General features: G+C 35.5%; 1 protein-coding gene across 1 annotated transcript in view; it reads right to left on the bottom strand.

Annotated features, from left to right (window-relative positions):
- MICU2 (mitochondrial calcium uptake 2) overlaps positions 1-24,005 on the bottom strand; it is a 134,550-nt gene that overhangs the window by 34,300 nt on the left and 76,245 nt on the right. Inside the window, exons 3-6 of the mRNA XM_058547835.1 lie at positions 19,856-19,887; positions 19,679-19,754; positions 12,135-12,182; positions 10,627-10,709 (exon numbers count right to left, since the gene is read on the bottom strand). Coding sequence (XP_058403818.1) covers positions 10,627-10,709; positions 12,135-12,182; positions 19,679-19,754; positions 19,856-19,887 — 239 coding nt within the window. The remainder of the gene's footprint in view (positions 1-10,626; positions 10,710-12,134; positions 12,183-19,678; positions 19,755-19,855; positions 19,888-24,005) is intronic.

The following is a 24,005-nucleotide window of genomic DNA, read 5'->3' on the forward strand; positions in this document are numbered from 1 at the left end:
ATCCAATGCCAATCTTCCTCTTTTTGCTGAGGAAGACTGGCCCTGGGCTAACACCCTGCCCATCTTCCTCTACTTTATATGGGATGCAGCCACAGTGTGGCTTGACAAGTGGTGCGTCAGCACGAGCCTGGGATCCGAATCTGGGAACCCTCAGGCCGCCAAAGCAGCGTGCATGCACTTAACCGGTACACCACCGGGCCGGCCTCGGCTATTCATTTTCTTTTTTTTTTTTAATTTTTTTTTTTTTGATTTTATTTATTTTATTTTTTCCCCCCAAAGCCCCAGTAGATAGTTGTATGTCATAGCTGCACACCCTTCTAGTTGCTGTATGTGGGACTCGGCCTCAGGATGGATGGAGAAGTGGTGCCTCGATGCGCACCCGGGATCTGAACCCGGGCCGCCAGCATCGCAGCTCGCGCACTTAACCACCAAGCCACAGGGCCGGCCTATTCATTTTCTTAATGGGTCTTTGAACAAAAGTTTTTAATTTTGATAAAAACTAATTTGTCAGTTTTTTTTTCTTTTATGGTTATTGCTTTTTGTGCCTTGAGAAACTCTGCCTATCCTAGATTCTGAAGATATTCTCTTGTTTTTTCCTAGAAGCTTAATGGTTTTAGCTTTTACGTTTCAATCTATAATCCATCTCAAATACATTTTTGTATATGGTGTGAGGCAGGGGTTATGGCTAATTTTTTTCCCGTATATATATCCTATTCAGTTTCTCTAGTGTCATTTGTTGAAAAGACTTTTCTTTTCCCATTAAATGATTTGGTGCCTTTCTTGAAAATTAAGTGACCATGTAAGTGTGGACTCTTTATTATCTTCCACTGATCTACTTGTCCATCCTTAGGTTAATATCACAATGTTACCATTACTGTAGCTTTGCAGTAAGTCTTGAAATCAGGTAGTGCGAGTTATCCAGATTTGTTCTTGTTTCTCAAGATTGATTTGGGTGTTTTAGGTCCTCTGCTTTTATATGTACACTTTAAAATCAGCTTTTCAATTTCTATTAAAAAAAGCCTATTGGGATTTTGCTTGGGCAAGTTGAATCTTTAGATCAATTTGGGAAGAAATGACATCTTAATACTATTGAATCTTCTAATTCATTAACATGATATATTTCTCCATTTATTGAGGCCTCCTTGAATTTCTACCAGCAATGTCTGAAGTTTTCAGTGCATGTTTTTTGTTAAATTTATTTCTATTTATTTTGTTATTTAATACCATCCAAAGGAGAACTGATTTTAATTTCATTTTCCAACTGTTTGCTACTAGTATATGGAAATACAATTTTCCATTACAAATTTCCAACCATCTGGGCCTGGACACTTCTTTGTGGCAAAGTTTTTGATAAATTCGACTCCTCTGATAAATGGCTATTCAGATTTTTACCCCATCTCTTGTTAGTTTTGGTAAGTTTTGTTTTTCAAGGCATTTGTCCAGTTCAAATTTACAGTCACATATGAATCAGTTGTTCACATATTCCATTTTTATCCTTCTGAGAACTGTAGGATCTGTGGTGATATCTCGTTTTCATTCCTAATATTGGTCATTTGAATCCTCTTTTTTTTGTTTGTTTTGATAGATCAAGTACTGAAAATTAATCAAAATTTATCATATAGATAACAATTTAAAAAACAGAAATAGCAGATGTTATCCATGATTATACATTTTTGTAGAAAATTCAAAACTTATTTTTCTTTTATTATAAGACATTTAGTATAGTTGTTATACTCTTCACACAGTCATTGTCAAATAGTTACAAATAAACAAAACAAAAAAAGCAAAAAGGATTAGTTCACAGAAAGAATTTTTTAGGAGGCTTATTACAATATCGGCTTATTCCAATACAGTATGAAATTTAGAACAAGTGTCTGTCCTAAAGCCTATCCAAGTGGGTTTGGGTTTAGTGCCAGATAAAGCTTGTCATGTCAGAGTCTTACCTAAACATTTCAGTTTGGACTCAGGGAGAGGGTTATAGCAGGTTCTAGCGTATTTTGAACATTACAGTGTTATATATTTAGTTCTAGAGTAATAGTTCCATTTGAAAGATCATAAACATTTTGTACCCAGGTATTTTCCTATATGAAAAGGTCTCTTTGGTCTACTAAGATACTTCTAAAATGGCTGTACATGACGCTGATTTATGACAGCAAAGTACTAAGTTCTTATTACGTGATGAAAGTGCTGTTCTAAGTGTTGGGATTAGCGGTTAAGGACAGATAATGTCCTTGTTCTTATTAAACTTATACTACAATGGGCTAGAGATAACAAACAAGTGAACAAATAAGAGACTTTTGAATAATGTCAAGTGCTACGACTAGAGTAAAGTAAAATAAAGTAGGGTAACAGGATTCAGAGACTGCTGGGAGGGGCTACTGTTAGGCTTATTCTGGGTAGTTCTCTTTGAGGACATGACATTTGGGCTGAGATCTGAATGGTTAAAAGCTACCAAAGGAATGAGGAAAGAACACTATGCAGAAGGAAGAGTAGTTTCTAGTGGAAATAGCAGTCCTTTGTTAGAAACAGAAAGAAGATAAAGTGATTATACATAAGTGGTGAAAGAAGCAGGACGACACATTCACCAAATACAAGTTTTGAATTTCTAAAAAAGTACTGCCAAATTGACTATTTAAATTTATATTCATACATATTTTCAACTTCAGGTTGAAAATGAAGAAAAGTATATAAGGTCGATTTAACTTATTTTTGCTTTCAGGATCATGACAGTTTAAATCCTGGAACAAGAACACTATTCCCAAATCAAGAAGAATAAATTCTAATGAAGGCTTTCATATTTATTTAATAATAACTCTAGCAGGTATACTCTACATGATAAAATTATCACACTACTATATTAAGAGCACAGTCTTTCTACCAGCATGAAAGCAATGTGAAATAAAAGGACCACCTAAGGAGAAATTTATACTAGTTAATAGACTTGTCATTAATCTATTGTTTGAAGAAAATGCACTAAAACCCTGGCACTTATCCCAAATAAGCAGATGTGCCATCTATAAAGGTAAAGATTAAGTGGATTAACTATTACTGGCTTTGATCATTGCTGCTATTGTTTATTACTATCTGACAGACAACAGCTTCTACAGATAGTTGCTATTTTACTTGTTCTTGGGATGAAGAAGTAAGCAATACCTTTACCATTGCAGTTTCTAGATCTGGATATTAATAAAACATGAATGTACCACGGAACAGAAAAGTAATAAACTTTTATCTTTTAGGACATTTTCATAAGCCTTTATATAATTTCATCATTACTTTTGCATTTGCTGTTCAAATCACTTTGCTATATATATCTTTTGGATATTAAAGTAATTCTCATTACTTTTCTAGCAGTTATGGTAGGAAGAGCAATAAATAAAACTTACTGGGGAAACACTCAGATAAGCTAATTAAAAAAAAAAAACCAAAAAACCCCCTGCCTTTAAAATACGCTTTTCTGATCTGAAAAGAACCATTTGGTTCCTTCAGCAAAATTTCAAAGATAAGATGCTACATACTTAGGTTTCCCAATACAATGACCACGGACGTGAAATAATTACTCAAATAATTAATGTAAACGTAGTTTCTTCTCCTCTTTGCTGTTATTTTTAATCAACATACTGTATCATGCTCCACGGGTTATCAAGTTTAGTGTTTTATTTCTAAGATCTGCACAAAGAACTTTTTAGAGGCTTAGAGGGTTGACCTTTATAAGCTTAAAGTTAAAAAAAATCAGTGACATATCCTGACATATTCTTTTTCTTGTTTTCAAGGAAAGAATTGCAGTATTCAGAAAGTGTTCCATAAATTCAGCATGTTAAACTATTATGTTAAAAAACAGTATTTGAAAAACTTTTAAAGTAGGTATGGTCAACAATTTCAGGAGTAGAGGCCATATAAACAGTAAAAGAGACTGCGCAGTAGGAGGCTTTATGTTTCACTGTGAGAAGAGACCTGAAGAAGAAAAAGGGAAAAACAACAACATGTCCTCTATTGCCTTTTTTCATCTCATGTTCAGTGTCTCCTTTATCTACAGGCTTTGTCATTCAGCCTTGAGTTACCACCAAACATTACTATAGTGCATCAAAACTTTTGTCCTGGTAAGTATGGCAGTGATACTACCAGGGGCTCTATCATGTCCACTTTATAAAATTACTCCCCACTTTACTATCTAGGGATGTATGCAGAGCAAGTACAGTACTTCTAAGATTTGGCTCCCTATGCCTTGTGACTCCCAGGAATAAAAGCAGAAAGTTCATCCAGGTCTGAGGGAATTATGGCACGTGCAAACTCTAACAGCTTAATTAACATAACAGAATTATTAACCTCTACTTGAACAATAATAACAATCTTAAATATATCCTTTTCTTATACCTGAGGTAGACTGAGGTAGCTGGAGTGTAATGGTACCTTGTGACTCATGACACCTGTATTTCAGGTCCTACTTGTGCAGACAAATATATTTTCTTCCTTAAACTAATCTCAAATTAATTTCCTTCTTTAATCATCGAACATCTCAGAGGAATAATTTTTATCTACTGCCATCAGTTTTGCATTTCCTATTCACTCCTCTTTAGCCTTTTGCTTTGTGGCATTGGTCCCTATCACTCTTTTTTTTTTTTTTTGTGAGGAAGATCAGCCCTGAGCTAACATCCATGCCAATCCTCCTCTTTTCGCTGAGGAAGACGGGCCCTGAGCTAACATCTATTACCAATCTTCCTCCTTTTTTTCCCCTTTTCTCCCCAAAGCCCCCGTAGATAGTTGTACATCATAGATGCACATCCTGTTGCTGTATGTGGGATGCGGCCTCAACATGGCCGGACAAGCAGTGTGTCGGTGTGCGCCCGGATCCGAACCCGGGCCGCCAGTAGCGGAGCGTGGGCACTTAACCGCTAAGCCACGGGGCCAGCCCCCTATCACTCTTTTGAAACTGCTTCTGTAATGGTTCCCCACGCCTACATAATTTAAGGGGCTCTCCACTCAGTCTCTATCCTACTTGACCACTTTTTAAAGAGTTTGATATTAAACACTCCCTCATCATTACTTTTTTCTTCCAGAGATTCCATTACCCTACACTCTCTGGGGCTTCCTTCTTACTTCTCTGGTACTCTGCTTGCTACTCTGCTCCTTCTCAATTTTCTTCTTTGGCTTCTCAACCTCAGCTTGATCTCTTAACTGAAGCTGTTTACCAAGGCTCTTGTCTTGTTCCTCTTCACTCTCTATTCTCTCCCCTTGAGGTCATATACTCTCATGACTTAACGATCACTTCTATCAGGATGCTTCCAAATTCAGACTACATTCTTGATCTCCAGACAGTTGCTTGCTATACTTGTTTATCCCTGCAGGGATGTTCTATCAGTTTATCAAGCTCAACATTTCCAAGCTCAGAGTTAAGATCTTTTTCAACTCAGTCTTCCTTTGAATTCTTCAAAAGAGGCAGGCTGAGGAAAGAACAGGCTCTAGAAATGGATGGACTTAGAATCAAATCATGGCTGCAATATTGACTGCATATCAATTTTTCTCATCTTTAAAAGGGGGACACTACCACTTATTTTGTAGGTTGCTGTAAAGATTCAATAACATATATGTTGGACATAAACAATCCTTAATAAGAAACAGTCGTCTTTTCTTTTTCATCAATTAGTACTATCAATATTCCTAGTCAGGCTAGCTGGAAAAAGAAATGACCACTGATTTCTTCTTTCCCCTTATTTCTCTAATCCAACTGGAAGCCAGGTTCTACAGAGCCTATGCCATAATATCTTGTGATTGTTTTCCTACTTTTCACTCACAGTTGTAAACTGGACTATTGTAACAGCCTAAGGAGCCTCCAATCTCTCCTCTTTTAATTCATCTTTCATACTGTGGCCAGAGATGAATTCTGGAATAGTGAAATGCAATTATCTCCAGTAACCACTGCCTGCTGGTTTCTCCTGACAGCAGTGTACAGTTCCCATTAGGGAATTCCACTTCTTAGGTGTCTCTTCACATTTCAGCTATGCCACACAACAGCAACAGTGTTTTTACAGTGGTCTATATTTTATAAAGTTTATTTCCCCAAGGGACCACTAGTAATGCTTATTTAATCACTGTTCATGCCACACAGAACAATATTGTTATTTCTATTTTCTTTAGCCTGAACGGAATTGAATTCAAAGATAAATTTATAATGACTATCTAGTATTTCCTTTCTTCCTTGGTTTTTGAGTATTTTTTTGAGTAAGAGCTATGATATCTGAAAATCCTTGGTTCTTTCCATTTTGTCTATTTACAAGTACCTTAATCTTGGTGGAATTCTAGGCTGCTTTCATAAACCAGTTGCTCTATAATGCTAAACTTTACCCACACTGCTGCTTTGGGAACAAGCAGATTTGCTAATTTTGTTCACATTGATTTCTTAATGAAAGAAATTTTTTTTCAAACCTGTTTCTCTTATATATAACGTATACTGAATACATGAAACATTTCAATTATTCTTTAAGCAGTTAAGTAGTATAGTTTTCTTCATAGTTTCCTATTATATTTAACTTTTAACACTTTAAGAAAATGAACTCTATAAGATTACTACCTGTTCTTCTGAATAGTACAGTGAAACCTCATATGTCTAGAGGTATATTTCAGGCAACTTCAATCCCTGGAATCTTCCAGCTTTCTTACTTAAGCTGCAAACCCAGGAGTAAGAAAAATCTTTTTCAGCATTTGAAACAATTGTCAAAAGGGGCATGCAATAAAATATACATGGAATTTTCTCAGAATCTATAGTCTTGTATATTCTAAAGCAGTGCTGTCCAATACAAATAGAGCCACATAAGTGATTTTAAATTTTTTTAGCAGCCACATTAAAAAAGTAAAAAGATAAATACACAGCACAATGCTTAGCACTCATACTAACTCCTATCATGTATCACTTAACGATGGGGATACATTCTGAGAAATACGTCAGGTGATTTTGTCATTGTGTGACCATCATAGAATGTACTTATACAAACCTAGATGGTATAGCCTACTAGACACCTAGGCTATATGGTACTAATCTTATGGGACCACCGTGGTATATGCAGTCTGTCACCTACCGAAACATTGTTACGTGGCACATGACTATACTTAGAAAAATCATTGATGAATTAATGAGTACATACGTAAATAACTATAGTAGACCCTTTTATTCTCGGGAGATATGGTCCAAGACCCCTAGTGGATGCCTGAAACTATGGATAGTACCAAACCCTATATATACTATGTTTTTTCCTATACATACATACCTATGATAAAGTTTAATTTATAAATTTGGCACAATAAGAGATTAACAACAATAACTAATAATAAAATAGAACAATTATAACAATATACTGTAACAAAAGTTACTGTAGATATCAGCAATCTCAGCATACCATTTTTTTTCTTTCCTTATTAAGTCAAGAACTTTGAATTTTTCACTTTAAGGAAGCACCTTATGGCTTCTCTTTGGCATACCCGAACTGCCAGCATCACTGCTCTCGCGCTTTGGGGCCATTATTAAGTAAAATCAGGGTTACTTGAACACAAGCACTGTGATACTGCGACAGTCCATCTGATAACCGAGACGGCTACTAAGTGAGTAACAGGTGGGGAGCGTGAATAGTGTGGAACCCTGGACAAAGGGATGATTCACGTTCCAGGTGGGATGGAGTAGAATGGCTAAGATTTCATCATGCTACTCAGAACGGTGCACAACTTAAAACTTATGAATTGTTCATTTCTGGAATTTCCCATTCAATATATTCAGATCGCAGCTGACCTTGGGTAACCGAAACCTCGGAAAGTGAAACTGTGGATAAGGGAGTCTACTGTAATTTATAACTTTTTAAAAAAAGCCTTGAGATGTGAAGCAATCGGAACTCTCTTACACTGCTGGTGGGAATGTAAAATGGTACACACATTTTGGAAAACAAAACTGGCAGCTTCTTAACATATATTTAGCATATGACCTAGTAATTCCACTCCTATGTATTTAGTTAAAGAAAATATATTCTCACCCAAAGACCTGTATATGAATATTCACAGCAGCTTTATTCATAATAGCTCCCAAATGGAAACAACCAAAATGTTCATCAACAAGTGACTAGATAAACAAATCATATCCATACAACAGAATACTACTCAGCAATAAAAAGGAGCAAACTACTGATAAATACAATGGATGAATCTGAGTGAAACAGAAAGAGTATATACCATATGATCGATTTATATGAAACTCTAGAAGAGGAACACATCTATACTAAAAGAAAGCAGATCATTGGTTGTTTGAGGCTAGGGGGGAGTGAGGAACTGACTGCAAAGACCTATGAGGGAACTTTCTGGAGTGCTAGAAATAGTTTAGATCTTGATTGGGATGGTAGTGATGTGAGTGCATAAATTTGTCCAAAGTCATCAAACTGTATACTTTAAAGAGGTGCATTTTATTGTATATAAGTCATACCCCAGTAAATCCCTTTGACAAGGTTCCATGCTACAAGCTTTGCAAATTTAATTACTAAAATATTTGGTTTTATATAGAAGAAACTATCTCAAAGACTAGAAGCAAAGGGCAGAGCAAAAAAGGTTCTAAATAGAGAATAAATTTATAAAAATGTGGGATCCGACAAAGTTAGGTTGATAAATATTTCACATCTTTAGAAATTATCTGGAAGGGGGTGTAGAGTGTATAAATCTAAGCATATGGGGGAAACTAAGGTAAATGACAGGAACATCTATGTGAGTGGGCAGTAAAGTAGCAGATGGAAATCTCAGCATTTTAGCTTTATGTGTACAGCTGGTCCCCGACTTATGATTTTTTGACTTTACGAAGGTATGAAAGCGATACATATTCAGTAGAAACTGTACTTTGAATTTTGATCTTTTCCCGGGCTAGCGACATGCAATATGATACTTTCTCGTGATGCTGGGCAGTGGCCGCTGCAGCTCCCAGTCAGCCCTGTGATCACGTCGGTAAACAACCGATACACTTAAAATCTTTTTTACCCTGACAACCATTCTGTTTTTCACTTTCAGTAGAGTATTCAATAAATTACATGAGATAGTCAACACTTTCTTATAAAATAGGCTTGGTGTTAGATAATTTTGCCCAACTGTGGGCTAATCTAAGTGTTCTGAGCAAGTTTTGGTAGCTAGGCTAAGCTAGGATGTTCGGTAGGTTAGGTGTGTTAAACGCATTTTTGACTTAACGATATTTTCAATTTATGATGGGTTTACTGGGACATAACCCAATTGTAAGTTGAGGAAGATCTGCAGTAGAAGATATCTTAATCTGATATGGCCAGTATCAGTAGTTGTTTAGTTAATTTAAAAAGTCCGTCAAAGTGGAGAATCATTTTAAAAAATAAAGATATCTACACAACAAACACTTTAATTAACTTAAATACACATCCATTTTAGAACCAAGGCCTTTTCTTTGGAGTGGAGCAACTGATTGGAATTACTTGTTATTTTTCTTGCTTAAGTATACCTATAACTTATCATCTGCAGTTTCCAGTTTCAGTTTCTTAAAAATGCAGCAAAGATGTAAAGAAACAGGTGAAATTAATTAATATCCCCAAATTATTACTTCATTGTGTAGTAAATATAAAAATTGAGATATTTTACATTCCTTTCTTTTTTCTTCAAAATTCAGTGCGTATTTTACACTTACAGGACATCCGGATTCAGATGTTACATTTCACTGGAAATACTTGATCTGTATTTAGATTTCATAAAATTTATAATTGAAAAAGTAGATTCATATAACCAAGTTGTTTCAAACATACTTAAAAATTTTCCAATAGTGAATGTCAGTTTTTAAATTTAAATTTTAAATTAATTAAAATTAAAAAAACTCATGTGTCTCAGTCATAAGCCACATTTCAAGGGCTCAACAGCCACATGTGGCTATTAGCTACTTTACTAGACAGTACTAGACAGATTAGCTACTTTACTAGACAGTACTCTATATTTTATACATAATTTTAACAAGTTTTGTTGTCTGTTTTCCCAGTACACTAGAGATTGGAAGAAAAAAAATAGATGACTAGAACTGACATACTTTTTTTTTTTTTCCATTAAGCACTCTAATAGGTTAAAAACATTTAACTCTTAACTGGCACATAGCCAACAGTTTATGTGCACTGAGGTTATTTTTTAATATTACCATCAACTTTCTTGGAAAGGAGTGAAATTTACTGGTTGGATGTCCTCGAGTTATGTCTTAGGAAATATTATTTAAACATATCTTCAGCTTTTCAAATATTAGCTTAGCAAATTTCTGGAAAATTTGCACCGATTTATATCTACTGTGGTTTTTCATTTTTTCCCCTATTCTTTATGAAGGCTTAAGTTTTTATTTTTCTTATTCCTTTTTTTTGGGTGGGGGGGGGATGTAAAAAAATGTAGATGCTTAAGCTCATTTCCCCTTTTGGAATCTTATGCTCTCTTCCTTAATGGTTTCCTCAAGCTCGTATTACAGAAAATTTAATATTTTTGAATGTATAAATGATTGCTTGACATTTCATATGTAAGCAGTGGATATAATTTTGATTTTTATGGAAATGTAAGATTATCACACAAACATCTAAGTGCTTTATGATAAATTAAAAATAACCAGAATCTACTTACCTTAAAAAATTCCTTTTTCTCAACCATCTCATCACCATCTGCATCCAGCATTTTAAAAGCAACATGAAACCCAGTATGGGGTTCTGCAATCAAGTGAAAAATGAACAGTTATTTAAATGTTGGTGAAATGCAAATTATTTGCAGATCTATAGATCTTCAAATTTGAAACAAGCCACCAGAAACTATATGAGTAAGTTTCTCTCTAAACAGAGAAAAAAATGATCTCTACTGATAACAGTTTTCAAAGGCTGATATGTTTCCATAGGTATGCTGTTCTGCTATTAAGTGTTCTGTCCTTCAAAGCAAAATTAATTTGAGAACTTTATTTATTTCTTTAGCTCTACTAGGGTCTTTCCTATATTCTTATAGTACCTTGACTATTTTCACATTGATTATTACTCTTTATTTCCCTTTCTCAGAGTAGGGGTTTTTAAAAGACTTTTTATTTTGAAATAATTTGAGACTTCTAGAAATGTTGTAAAGATATTGTAGTGAGTTCTCCTATACCCTTCACCCAGCTTCCTCTAATGTCAGTTTCTTTAATTTTATTTAATTTTACTTATTTATTTATTTTTCCCCCAAAGCCCTAGTAGATAGTTGTATGTCATAGCTGCACATCCTTCTAGTTGCTGTATGTGGGACGCGGCCTCAGCATGGCTGGAGAAGCGGTGCGTCGGTGCGCACCTGGGATCCAAACCCGGGCCGCCAGCAGTGGAGTGCATGTGCGCACTCAACTGCTAAGCCACGGGGCCGGCCCAAATGTCAGCTTCTTATATAACCACAGAACCTTTATCAAAACTAAGAAATTAACACTGGCATAGCATTTTAAACTAAACTACAGACTTTATTTGGATTTCATGTCTTTCCACTAATGCTGTTTTTTCTATTTTAGGATCAAATACAAGAACTAGGTTTCATTTAGTGTTATGTCTCCTTAGTATCCTCTAAGCTGTAAACGTTTCTCAATCTTTCCTTGATTTTCTTTTCTTTCTTTTTTTTTCTGCTGAGGAAGACTGGCCCTGGGCTAACACCTGTGCCCATCTTCCTCTACTTTATATGGGACACCGCCACAGCATGGCCTGACAAGTGGTGCACTGGTGTGCTCCCAGGATCCAAACCCAGACTGCCAGCAGTGGAGCGCTCACACTTAACCACTACACCATGGGGCCAGCCCCTCCTTGATTTTCATGACCTTGACAGTTTGAAGAGTACTGGTCAGGAATTTTGTAGAATGTCAGATGAGGGATTTTTAATATTCCTAAGTGAAAGCTAAGTCTGATTTTTCTGTTCAACCAGCCTTCTATTAAGTTTGGAGAGCCATAGTGCAAAGGAGGTAGAAGAGACCTAAAGGGGTAATCTAATCCAACAGTATCATTTTGTAGATTTAGAAACTAAGGTACCAATAATATTTTTAATAATAAAGACACAAATACCACGCTTCCAAAACCCTGTCTGGTAAGAATAGAGAATTCCACATGATGGTTGAGAAAAAACTGTAGGATACTTACTAGTGAGGATTGTAAGCAAGAAAAGATACTCAGTATACGAAATTAACCCTGAAAGAGATAAAATAAAAACATCAGAAATAAGTTTTAGATGGTTTAGAAGTAATCATATATATATATATATACTATACGGAAACTTCACCTAATTAAAAACAGACACATTTTTACTTTAAATTACTGCTCTTTGGTACAATGGAAAACTTTTATAATAGCTAAGTACAGTACTACTACTTAAAAAATAATAAAAGAAGATACTATGTTTCATCAGGTTACTATTACTAGTAAGGAGGGGGAATGGATGGATGCTGGCTAGCAAATAAAAAGTATCCGCTAAAGGTTTTATTTGCATGGCACTTCATGTAATTTCTACTCAAATCTTACTATTAATAACATCTCAAGTCAAGGAAATTTATAAATTCAGTAGAACAACACAGATCTGGATATACCAAAGATCAAACTATATTATTTAAAATGAAATAATTAAATCTTTGTAGCAGTTACTTGATTTCCCTTTGAAAAATCATTCCTTCCTTATTCTCTAACATGCAGTTTGGGTAATACAACCCATCTTCATCTTTGGAGGTAGATGCTGACTGGCCTAAGCCAATCACTGTATTCCTGCAGAATTGGTGCAGGGATCGGCAGGTAGCTGACCCACGCTAATGAGCAGGTTGCATTAGTCTGGCTGCAGGGACTGGTTCAGGGGTGGGCCACGACCTAGGCCAGGCCACTCAGAGTGCAACTTCTGCTCAGTGGTACTGCAGAATTTCTGCTGAGAATGCTGGATTATTCATTCCCCCCCCCCCAGCCCCCGGGCTTTGATGATATGAGACTGTCTCACTTAGAGGAGTGTGAGCCCACGGAGACAGTGCCTGGAACTTCCAGAGATCCAGTGTTTAGAGCCTGAGAATGGAGTCCATCTTTAATTGGCAGGCCTGAAAGATGAATACTGGTGATGTTTGAGCCCTGGATTAAGCTGGGCTTGAAGCTAGCTCTATGTCTGGCCATTAAATAAACTTCCTTGTTTGCTCAAGTACAGACTGTCAAGTTTTACGTGCTTGCACTGAAAAGAATCATAATAAATACAGCAATAACATCTTACAAATTACAGCTTCCTGATAAGCTAAAAAAAATTTTCCCTCTGGATCATAAGCTTGGTATAATAGCAAAACACACCATTAAAAAAAACTTTATCATGGAGAACTCCAATCATATACAAAAGTAGAGAGAATAATATGATAGATAATTATATATATCAGCTTCAGTAATTATCAACTCATGGCAGGTCTTGGTTTATCTGTACCTCTTCTCACTCCCTTCCCCCCACCTCCCACTGGATTATTTTGAGACAAATCCCATATAGCATATCATTTCATAGTAGAAAATTCAGCCTATCTCTCTAAAAGAACTGTTCCCTCCTCCCAAATATATTTACCACACTTAAAAAATTATCAGTAACTCCTTAATATCATCAAATTCAAATCAGTGTTACAAACATCCCTATTTCAGAAAAAATTTTACGTGTGCTCAAATTCAAAGGTCCTTGCATTGCACTTGGTTGATAGGTCTCGAGTTCATTTTTTTTTTTTTGTGGTAAAACATACATAACATAAACTTTACCATTCTAGCCATTTTTAAATGTACAGTTCAGTGGCATTAAGAATATTCACATTGTTTTGCAACCATTATCAGAACATTTTCTTCATCACAAACTGAAACCCCATACCCATTAAATACCAACTTCCCATTCTCTTCTGCCCGAGGCCCCCAGTAACCTCTATTCTACTTTCTGTCTCTGAATTGTCTACTTGAGGTATCTCATATAAGTGGAATCATACAATATTTGCCCTTCTGTGACTGTCTTACTTCACTCAGCAGAATGTCTTCAAGGTTCATCCATGTTGTAGCATGTTATCAGAATTCCACTCCTTTTTAAGGCTGAATAATATTCCATTACATGCATATACCACATTTTGTTTATCCATTCATCTGCTGATGGACATCTGGGTTGTTTCCACCTTTTGGCTATTGTGATTAATGCTACTACAAACATTGGTGTACAAATATCTGTTTGAGTCCCTGCTTTTAACTCTTTTGGGTACATATGCAGAAATGGAATTGCTGGATCACATGGTCATTCTATGTTTAATTTTTTGAGGAACCACCATACCATTTTCCACACTGGCTGTACCATTTTACATTCCCCCCAGCAATGCACAGGGTTACAATTTCTCCATATCCTTGCCAACACTTGTTATTTTGTTTTTTTTTTCCTTTGATAATAATGGATGTGAAGTGGTATCTCATTGTGTTTTTTTTTTTTGGTGAGGGAGATTGGCCATGAACTAACATCCGTTGCCAATCTTCCTCTTTTTGCTGAGGAAGACTGGCCCTGAGCTAACACCTGTACCCACCTTCCTCTATTTTATATGTGGGATGCCACCACAGCATGGCTTGATGAGTGCTGCGCAGGTCCATGCCCGGGATCTGAACCCGTGAACCCAGGCCGCCAAAGCGGAGCATGCGAACCCAACCACTATGCCACCAGGCCGGCCCCTCACTGTGGTTTTGATTTGCATTTCCCATGATTAGTAAAGTTGAGCATCTTGTCATGTATGAATGAGCCATCTGTATATCTTCTTCGGAGAAATGTCTATTCCAGTCCTCTGCCCATTTTTAAATTGGGTTGTTTGGGTTTTCTTGTTGTTGAGTTGTAGGAGTTCTTCATGTATTCTGGATATTAACCCCCAATACATGATTTGCAAATATTTTCTCCCATCCTATGACTTGCCTTTTCACTCTCTTGATAGTGTACTTTGATTCACAAAAGTTTTTAATTTTTCTTTTGTTCCTTGTGCCTTAAATCTCTTTTGATCTATAGGTTCTCCCTTGTCTTTTTTCTCACCCTTTCAACTTAATTGTTGAAGAAGCCTGGTCATTTGTCTTGTAAAGTTTCTCATAGTCTAGAAAATTTTGCTGATTGTATCTTCTTGGTGTCATTTCACATGTTCCTCTAACTTCTATATTTTCTACAAACTGGTACTTAGATCCAGAGCTCTGCTCAGATTTAAGTTTCATTTTTGGCTATAATTCTTAATAGATGGTGCTGTATACTTCCACCAGGAAGCCAAAATGTAAATGTTTATAGAAAATGCTAAATACCACTGAGAGATATTGATAATAGGAGTTACAGGACTCTAGAAAAATGTGAAATCATTTTCAGAGTTTAGATGGTCAGAGATGTCATACAAGAAGTAATTTCAAAAATGGTCTTTGAATGATGGGTAAAAATTTTAAGGTGGTGTGATATAAGTGAGAAAGTCATATCAGATAGATGAAGCTGAATATGAAAACTGAAAAGTGATGATCTGTCTGAAATAATATTCATGTGGAAGAAGCAATGGGAAATAAAGCTACCATGGTAGTACAGAAATGAGGAATAAAGGCTTGGAGGGCCGGCCCCGTGGCTTAGCGGTTAAGTAAGCGCGCTCCGCTGCTGGCGGCCCGGGGTTCGGATCCTGGGCGCGCACCGACACACCGCTTCTCCGGCCATGCTGAGGCCGCGTCCCACGTACAACAACTAGAAGGATGTGCAACTATGACATACAATTATCTACTGGGGCTTTGGGGGAAAAAATAAATAAATAAAATTAAAAAAAAAAAAAAAAAAGGCTTGGAGAGGGTCCTGGCAGTGGATACGTATTTATCCTTCAATGAAGGAAGAACACACCCTAATAGCTCCCAATCAAATAAAGCAGAGACTCAGGGACAAAAACTGTTCAGAGCAAGGCAAGTAAGGAACTTAGATCTGGGTAATTCAATGTTTTATCTATAAATAACTTTAGGTATATTTTTTAAATGTTTTTAATGACTTACATTTTTTTGCATGACCAACTTTCTTGTTGTTCTTTTTATTTTAGAGCAGGTGTACTTCTCTTTAATAAAAAAAGCCTACAGTAAGTCTTCAGATATTTTTTCTTAAAAATATTCAGTGTTTATATGAAGGGAGAATAAATTAAATGTGTTTTGTCATATCTCATACCTGAGAGAAGTGCTCTAATGTTAGTTGAAAGATCAAAGTATTTCACCACTTGGCAGCCTCAAAAAGTGAATAGCTTTTTTCTAATTTTCAAAGGAATATGACAATGTGAAAAAATGGCCAAACTGCTAGACTGAACTGGGCTTGGTGCCAAACGAAGACCTCACTTTTCTCTCCTCTACACACAGGTACACGTCCTTTACACAAGGGGAACTTTTTCAAAAATAAAATTCTGGAGTCTTCCTTTGAAATACTGACAAATAAAAAGCTTGAATAAACACAAAGTTGAGAAAACGTAAAAATAGCACCCTACACTCTCAAGATAGATTATAAACAATATAATTCTACAACAGCATTTTGGCATCTGCCCTTTGAAAACGCTTTTAAAGAAAACTGACACCTCAGCATATTTATAGGAGAAAAGTTTAATATATATTTGTTACATTTCATTGTAAAATAAATGCTGTTAAATGGTAATGTTTCAAAATCGCATGTCTAATACGGAAGTATTTTCAATAATTTATATTTAAAAATTTGTTGAAGAATTCTTAAGGACCACTAGAAGAGATGATTAAAGTCTGTTAGTTACTATGCTTCTCTAAAAATATTTAAAATTTGGAACTATTTTAAAATATGACTTGCTACTGAATGCAATTTTAAGAACTCTGTTCCCCAAAGAAAAATTACCACATCTATCATAAGAATATATTTATATCTTAGAACATATCTTATAATTTATATTCAGTACATCCTTGAGGATGGTATTATATTGAGAATTCTGCTCAGTTTTTAAAAAATGCATAATAATTATAACAATCTACTTTTCTTTATAATAATGCATGGTGGGTGAATTTTATTTCAAGAATACAGTATCTTTTGCTAGTTATGATATAGTATAAATTTTGATAGTTCTTACTTCATTGATATCAACAAAGGAGTATATCTGAAGAAAAGTATATTCGTTGAATTTTTCCTATAAAATATTTACATTAGTGTTTTTTTCTTTAAGTTGAAAATGTACATTTCAACTCATATATTTCAGAGAACAACTGAAAAATAACTGCTGTTAAGTCCTTCCTCAAGATTTTTTCTTGGTCTGTTTCTTCAAAGTTCTTTAGAGATAGGGAGAAGAGAGGATGAATTCAATAAATACTTAGGAGGAAAAATTAGACAGACTTTGTGTTTGATTGCATTTTGAGGAGGGGAGGGGCAAAGAGAGAAAGGGTTCAAAGATATTTAGTGGGTTTCGAAGAGCTGGATGACAAGTATTACTACCAAATGAGACCGAGAATAAAGGAGGAGTTGGTTTAGGAGAAAGATGATGAGTTCAGTTTAGGATATGATGAATTCAAGGCAATTGAGAGATGCATAAGCAGGTGTCTGGCAGCTGGTTTGTATAGAGAAGCCTGAAGCTTAGGAGAGTAGCCTGGGCTGGAGACACTGGAAGAGAGCTGAAAGTCATTAGTATACATGGTTTCAAAAACCAAAGAGGCTGAAGGAGAAGAGCAGGAAGTGAAGGACAGAATCGTAGGAAGCACCAATGTTTAATGGGCAGGCGGAGGAAGAGAAGCCAATGATGGAAAGAGAAGTACAAAGAGAACTAGGATAATGTGGTTTCAGAGACTCCAAGAGAACTTGTGGCACACGGATTTGCCTGATAATTATAAAATGAGATCTTTTATTGACACTTGATCTCAGGGCACTGTGCCAGAAGCTTTACATATGTTTTCCCACTATAAGCCTGGAAACAGACAGAATGATCTCTATTTTACAGATGAAGTAGGCTTTAAAGAAGCTTATAAACTCCAGGATACATAGAAATTGTGAAACTCCATATATTCAGCCTGTGAAGCCTTACCAACATAGGGACACTCTTCTCCCAGGCTGTGGTAAAGCAGATGTGTTGGAGGGATGGAGAATGTGAAGGGTCAGGGCTGAGATCCCAATCAGAGTGGAATAAAAGCAAGTACAGGAAAGCCAGCATCTGGAGAAATGGTGAGACAGTCGTAGTTCCTACTCTGCCCTTGCATGGTACTTCTAACTCTTCATAATTATGCAACTCTGTTGTTCTGCCTCATTTCCCTGTCAGTTGGCCTAATTTTCTTGTCACCAATAAGTCATATCTTTAAGTCCTGATTTCCCTACCAGTCCTTTATTAATGAAGGCTGTTCTTTTTATACAGTCCTGTGTGAATGGTAGGAAGTTAATTTTCCTCCTGCAGCTGCCCAGTGCGCATTTTTTTTCCTTTCTCTCTGATGTTGAAATGCATGCTATCTCTATTATCTATCCTTGCAGTCATTTACTCTTTCTAGTTCCTCTTGAAAGCCTCTCTCTTGCTAATCATCTTCTTTCCTCTATTTCTCCTATTAATATCCTCAGGGACTTTGCTCAAAGGAACAAAATCAAACTTTCTGCTGTTTCCATTTTCTGTTTAATTTTTTGAATAGTCCATCACAAGGGCCTTTTCCCCAATCATTCAGAAATACTGGCTTTTCATTCTTCAAGGAATCTCGGAAATGTATGATGCCCCTGTTCATTCTGAGAATATAAACAGTCTTCCGGCTATGTAAAGAACAGGAAAAGAGAACTATCCAGTGAGGAAAATGTGTGAGTAGGCTGATGAGGTTATCTCGTTGAGAGTTAGAAAGATATAGATATAGAGACAGAGACAGCAATAGAGATATATATGTGTCAGTATTCTCAATTTCAAGAAAAGAATAAAGAAAACCTATAGGCTCCCCCCACCCCATCCCATATTAAGAATTAAGACTGTTAACTAAACACAGTTTTGGAAACTAGAAATAACTTTCTACCTTCCTTCAAATCTCACAGTTGCTTTCAAGGCTTCCATTAATCTGTTTTAAATAAGCTCTACCACTACTTGCTATCTTCTTCATACCAAGAAAATGAATGTTTGCTTACTGCTCTTTGAAATCTCAACTCCCACATCATACTTTAGGCCTCAAAAATATCGTCCTTCATTTGCCAGGTAGCCTCCTACTTTCTTCAAAGTTTGTTAAATCTTGCTGTTAAACCTTATTATCTCCTATAAGATACAGAATTTCTCATTGCTCTTTCAGGATTGACTAGTCAATCCCTTCCTTCAAACTCACTCCCATTAGAATGACATCATGTTTGATTTTCCCAGTTTAGGTGACTCTGGTTGAATTTCACCAAAGGAGACAGAAAAGAAACAACTAGGATGGTAAGAAAACACAAGAAAGGATAGGGTCATACAAGCCAAAAGAAGGGACTGTTTTGAGGTGAGAGTACATAATAGCATCAAATATTGAGATCATGTAAGCTGAGAATATAAAATATCTTCACTGGATCTGATAACAAGCAGGTTTAAAACATCTATTAAATAATACGGTAAAGATATACAAGTTCACAATCCTTTACTGTATATTTTCTAATATATAGTTGTAAACCTCATAACTTAATTCCTTAATAATATTTTGGTTAAATAAAGTACACAAGTAGAAATTTAACAACAAATCAAAATTACCTTTATCACCAAGGTCTCTAAAAAACGTTGATCCACAACCAGCTTTTTGGATTCCTGCCAGTACATCCTCGATATCCTTTGAATACACATATTAAAATCTTTCAATTTAACTTATAAAAGTTATTTTCCATCTTACAAAAAATAAAGAAAGCAAGCCTCCCCACACACATTGCTTACCTTTTTTGTCAGCTTCTTGACTGAAGTTTTACCTACAGAAAAGAAGAAACATTATTTATTACCCATATTCCTTGGGAAAATTCAACTTCCATTAAGAAAGAAAATCATTTAAAAGACAAAACAAACAACTAAATACTTATAAAACAATAAATGTCTGGCAATTTTAGCTAATATCAGTAAACCAAAGCTACGAGCCAGAGAATTCTGTCTAAACACAAAGGCATTGCATTGTAGTTCTTTGTAAGACCTAGTTTCAATTTCACTCACCTCACTCCAGACATACGACATCTTACAACCATCTTTGACTGATCTTGGTTATCTACATCATAAATAAATTCTTGCCAAATGGTTTCTTTCTTCATGATTATTAAAGTCTGTCTCTTTTTGCTTTCATTGATTTAAAAAAAACACATTCATGTTTTAGAAAGTTACCTTTCTGAACCGTCAACAGTTCTCTTAAGCTTACAGTCAAATTTAAAGGGCTAGCCAACATGACTGTTCATTCTAAAGTGATGTTACTTTTCATAATTTCCTTTTAGATAGAGATTTAAAATGCAGGTTTTCAGCCATCTTCTTTACTCCTTATATCATTTTCCTCTTATCGATTATAATTCTAAAGCAATCACATCGCTTCTTTTGTTGAGACTTATTTTGATGATAGCCTCAAGTCATTTTACACATCTAGAACAATACTGAAAAATGTTTTGTTTGTTTCTTACGTAAGTCATGTACATCACAAATTTCCATTCTTGCTCTCAAAATTATCTCCTCTATGAAGTTCCTTCAGTAGAATTATATGGTCTATGAAAATACAGGTGACACGTTAAAAAAAAAATGAATACTTTTTTCTGTAGTTTGGGATGCTTAATTTGGACTATAAATCTACTGGGGACAAATTCTATTATTTGGTGTTAATAAACTGTCGAGATTTTATTTTTACATTGTTAATCAAAACAGTAGTTAGGAATATGACTATATAATTTTTACAAACATCTATGACAATGTTTGTAAGCTTAGGTGTTACTATTTTGGAATAATTTTTATTATCTATCTTTTATTAACTGTGTAACACATGTATTTTACCTATCTTTGCATATTCTAGTAACTTCAAAAAAGAAACTGATCACGATTCACATGCCTTATATTGCTTTTCTAAAAGTCACAAATTATTCATTACCATATGCACTTTTATTTTTAGACAATTAAGCTTAGTTCCATTAGTTTTTTGTGTGTGTATGTGAGGAAGATTAGCCCTGAGCTAACATCTGTTGCCAATCCACCTATTTTTACTGAGGACGATTGGCCCTAGGCTAACATCCAGGCCCACCTTCCTCTATTTTGTATGTGGGATACCTGCCACAGCATGGCTTGATAAGCAGTGCGTAGGTCCATGCCTGGGATCCAAACCTGTGAACCCCGGGCTGCCAAAGCAGAGTGCATGCACTTAACACCATGCCACCGGGCCAGCCCCTCTGTCAGTTTTTTAAAGAGAGATTAATCCTTGTACATAACTGAAAAAGTATTATAGGAAGTAATAATTGACATCATGAAAGGTGACATCTTGAGGTGGCAATATGGATGGTTTCTAAGGAATAAGATTATTTCTAAGGGGTCTTATATCTGCTTCATAGCTAGACTCCTTTTTGGTCTTTTAGAAATCTTTGTTCTTAAAAAAAAAAAAAATCCTTTTACTTGAAACTGAGTGAGGACAGAAGGTAACATTTGCTTCCCTGCAGCTAGAAGTCTTGATGCCAAATAGCTAAGCCAACAAAATTCAATACTATATGAATGAAATACAACAATAAAGTCACAAACTAATTGAATAATATTAACACCGGCGTCCAGGTAAGAACTAAATGGTAAAACCCTATTGAGGCAGATCCCATATCTGTCTTATTTTTATGTAGTTCAGGGCTTAGCACTTAAATATTTGTTGAGTGAATAACTGAATAAAAAATTAGAAAAGATTCCAGACTGTCTTCTTATTCAGATCCCTGACTTTTAGTGGTTAATAATAAATTATTATCCTCATTTTACAAATGAAACAAATAATGCCCAGTGATGGGAAGAGGAATTAGGTCACGACATTGCACTGGAGACTTTCTTTCCTTGTATAGATTTTTCAAAGACAGGTGTTAGACTCCTTGAGCTCCATTCAAGTAGTGACGGGAACCTGTGGACTACTTTCAACACTTCAGAAAGCTTCACAGAACTGAATCGGTAAGGATGATATGTTATAGAGGCAGTTTTGTTACTTTTGATTATAACTCAAAATGATAACACTGGTTAATTCATGTCGATTACAAGTTCTGCTTGGTACTTGTACTTGATTATGAAAAACGGAGAACCCATGTATTTAATGAGCTTCTCTTGTAAGAATCATTTTCAAATCTCTTTCAAAAATCCTTTCAAATCAAAATAATTTTCAAAAATCATTTCAAATAATTAGAAAATGATAAATAAATTATCTTTGCTGATTAAAAAGTTTGGGGGCCACTCTCTTATATAAAATTCAATTTTTAGATAAAAGAAAAAAAAAGATAAGGGACTGGCCTAGGAGCATAGTGGTTAAGCTTGTGTGCTCCACTTCGGCAGCCTGGGGTTTGCAGGTTCAGATCCTAAGCGTGGACCTATGCATCACTGCTCATCAAGCCACGCTGTGGTGGCATCTCACATACAAAATAGAGGAGGATGGGCACAGATGTTAGCTCACAGCCAATCTTCCTCACCGAAAAAAAAAAAAATAAGGCACAGCTACTAGGAGTGAACATACAGCAATAACAACACAAGGACATATTAAATATATCTAAGTATTTCTGGCCACACTTTTCTATTTAAGTATAAAACCCATCTGTAAATAATCTAATTTTTCCTTCAGGTTTTTCTGGTTTTTTTTGGTCTGTCTAGCTGTCTGTTTTGGTGGGGGGGACTCCTGCTTGAATATATATATATATATATATTCATGCACTCATATATGAAAGTAACAGAATGGGGAAAAAAACTTAACAGCAAAAAAGATAGATCTAGAGTTGAGGCTGTAATGTTTTATTGTAGGAGTATGAAAGAATGGAAAACACATTGTGGCTTTTCTTGGCAGAGGAAGGTATAGATCTTCAAGCACTATGATGGAATTTTGGCTCAGAAAGTAGAATGTTTTTAAAGGTCTCCACCTATTCTAGAGATTCCACCATGTGGTTTTCACTGTTTACAGAGGATTTCTAAAGTAAAAACCAGGAACAAGCACATCTTGTTACAGGCAAACAGCCATTTTATTACTTAAAAAAAGTAAACTGCATTAATACAATATTAAGTGTTGTTACAGGTCAAATAAATCTTTGCCTCTAGCCAAAACAAAGTTAATTGATAATCATAACTATAAAAACAGTACTAATGATATCTAATTCAGTTTCATTTTGCTGGAGGTAAGCGGACTTTTGGCACATAAAAATTAGATAATAGAGACATTCCCATCATTTCATATCTTTTGCATAAATATATGAAACAACTTAGCATCAATATTAGAATTAGTATAAAACAGAGCTGATTACTCCAATACTTGCTTGAATTCAGTCACAGCTATTACGGAAACCAAGGCAGAAAATGACACATTAGCAAAATGACTAAATTCTCTAATATCAATAATAAAAGTGCTATTCAGCAAAGCATATGGCTTGTTTATTTTTGCTGGAATATTTAAGTAGTGAGAGCATTAGATATCATCTGGTTGGTATTTCTCCTAGAGGGAGACAAATGGCGATCCCCTGAAATGCCTAAAACTGGCCTCCTTGTCAACACTGCTAAGTAAGGTCTTGAAATATATTTAAACAGTTTTCGAAGGGAAAAAAAAAAAGAAATGTGACTTTTTTGGCAATCTCAAGCACTGTGAAATAACAAGAACAACAGTATACGTAAAAAATTATTTGATTACAGTTTTAAAAACTGATATAAAGGGGGAAATCCAGCAGCTAAGAAACTAAATAATGAGAAGTGGGGAAGATAAGGGAAAGCTTCTCCAAATAAGAGATGCTTAAGTTAAGACCTGAAGGATTAGTATGAATTAGCTCAGAAAAGTGGAGTTAAAAGCATTCCGTGAATAGCATGTGAATCATTTCTGAGATGGGAAGGGTTAGAACACTTGAGGAACAGGGAG

The sequence above is a fragment of the Diceros bicornis genome, chromosome 9 (genome assembly GCF_020826845.1).
Source record: "Diceros bicornis minor isolate mBicDic1 chromosome 9, mDicBic1.mat.cur, whole genome shotgun sequence".
NCBI classification, from domain to species: domain Eukaryota; kingdom Metazoa; phylum Chordata; class Mammalia; order Perissodactyla; family Rhinocerotidae; genus Diceros; species Diceros bicornis.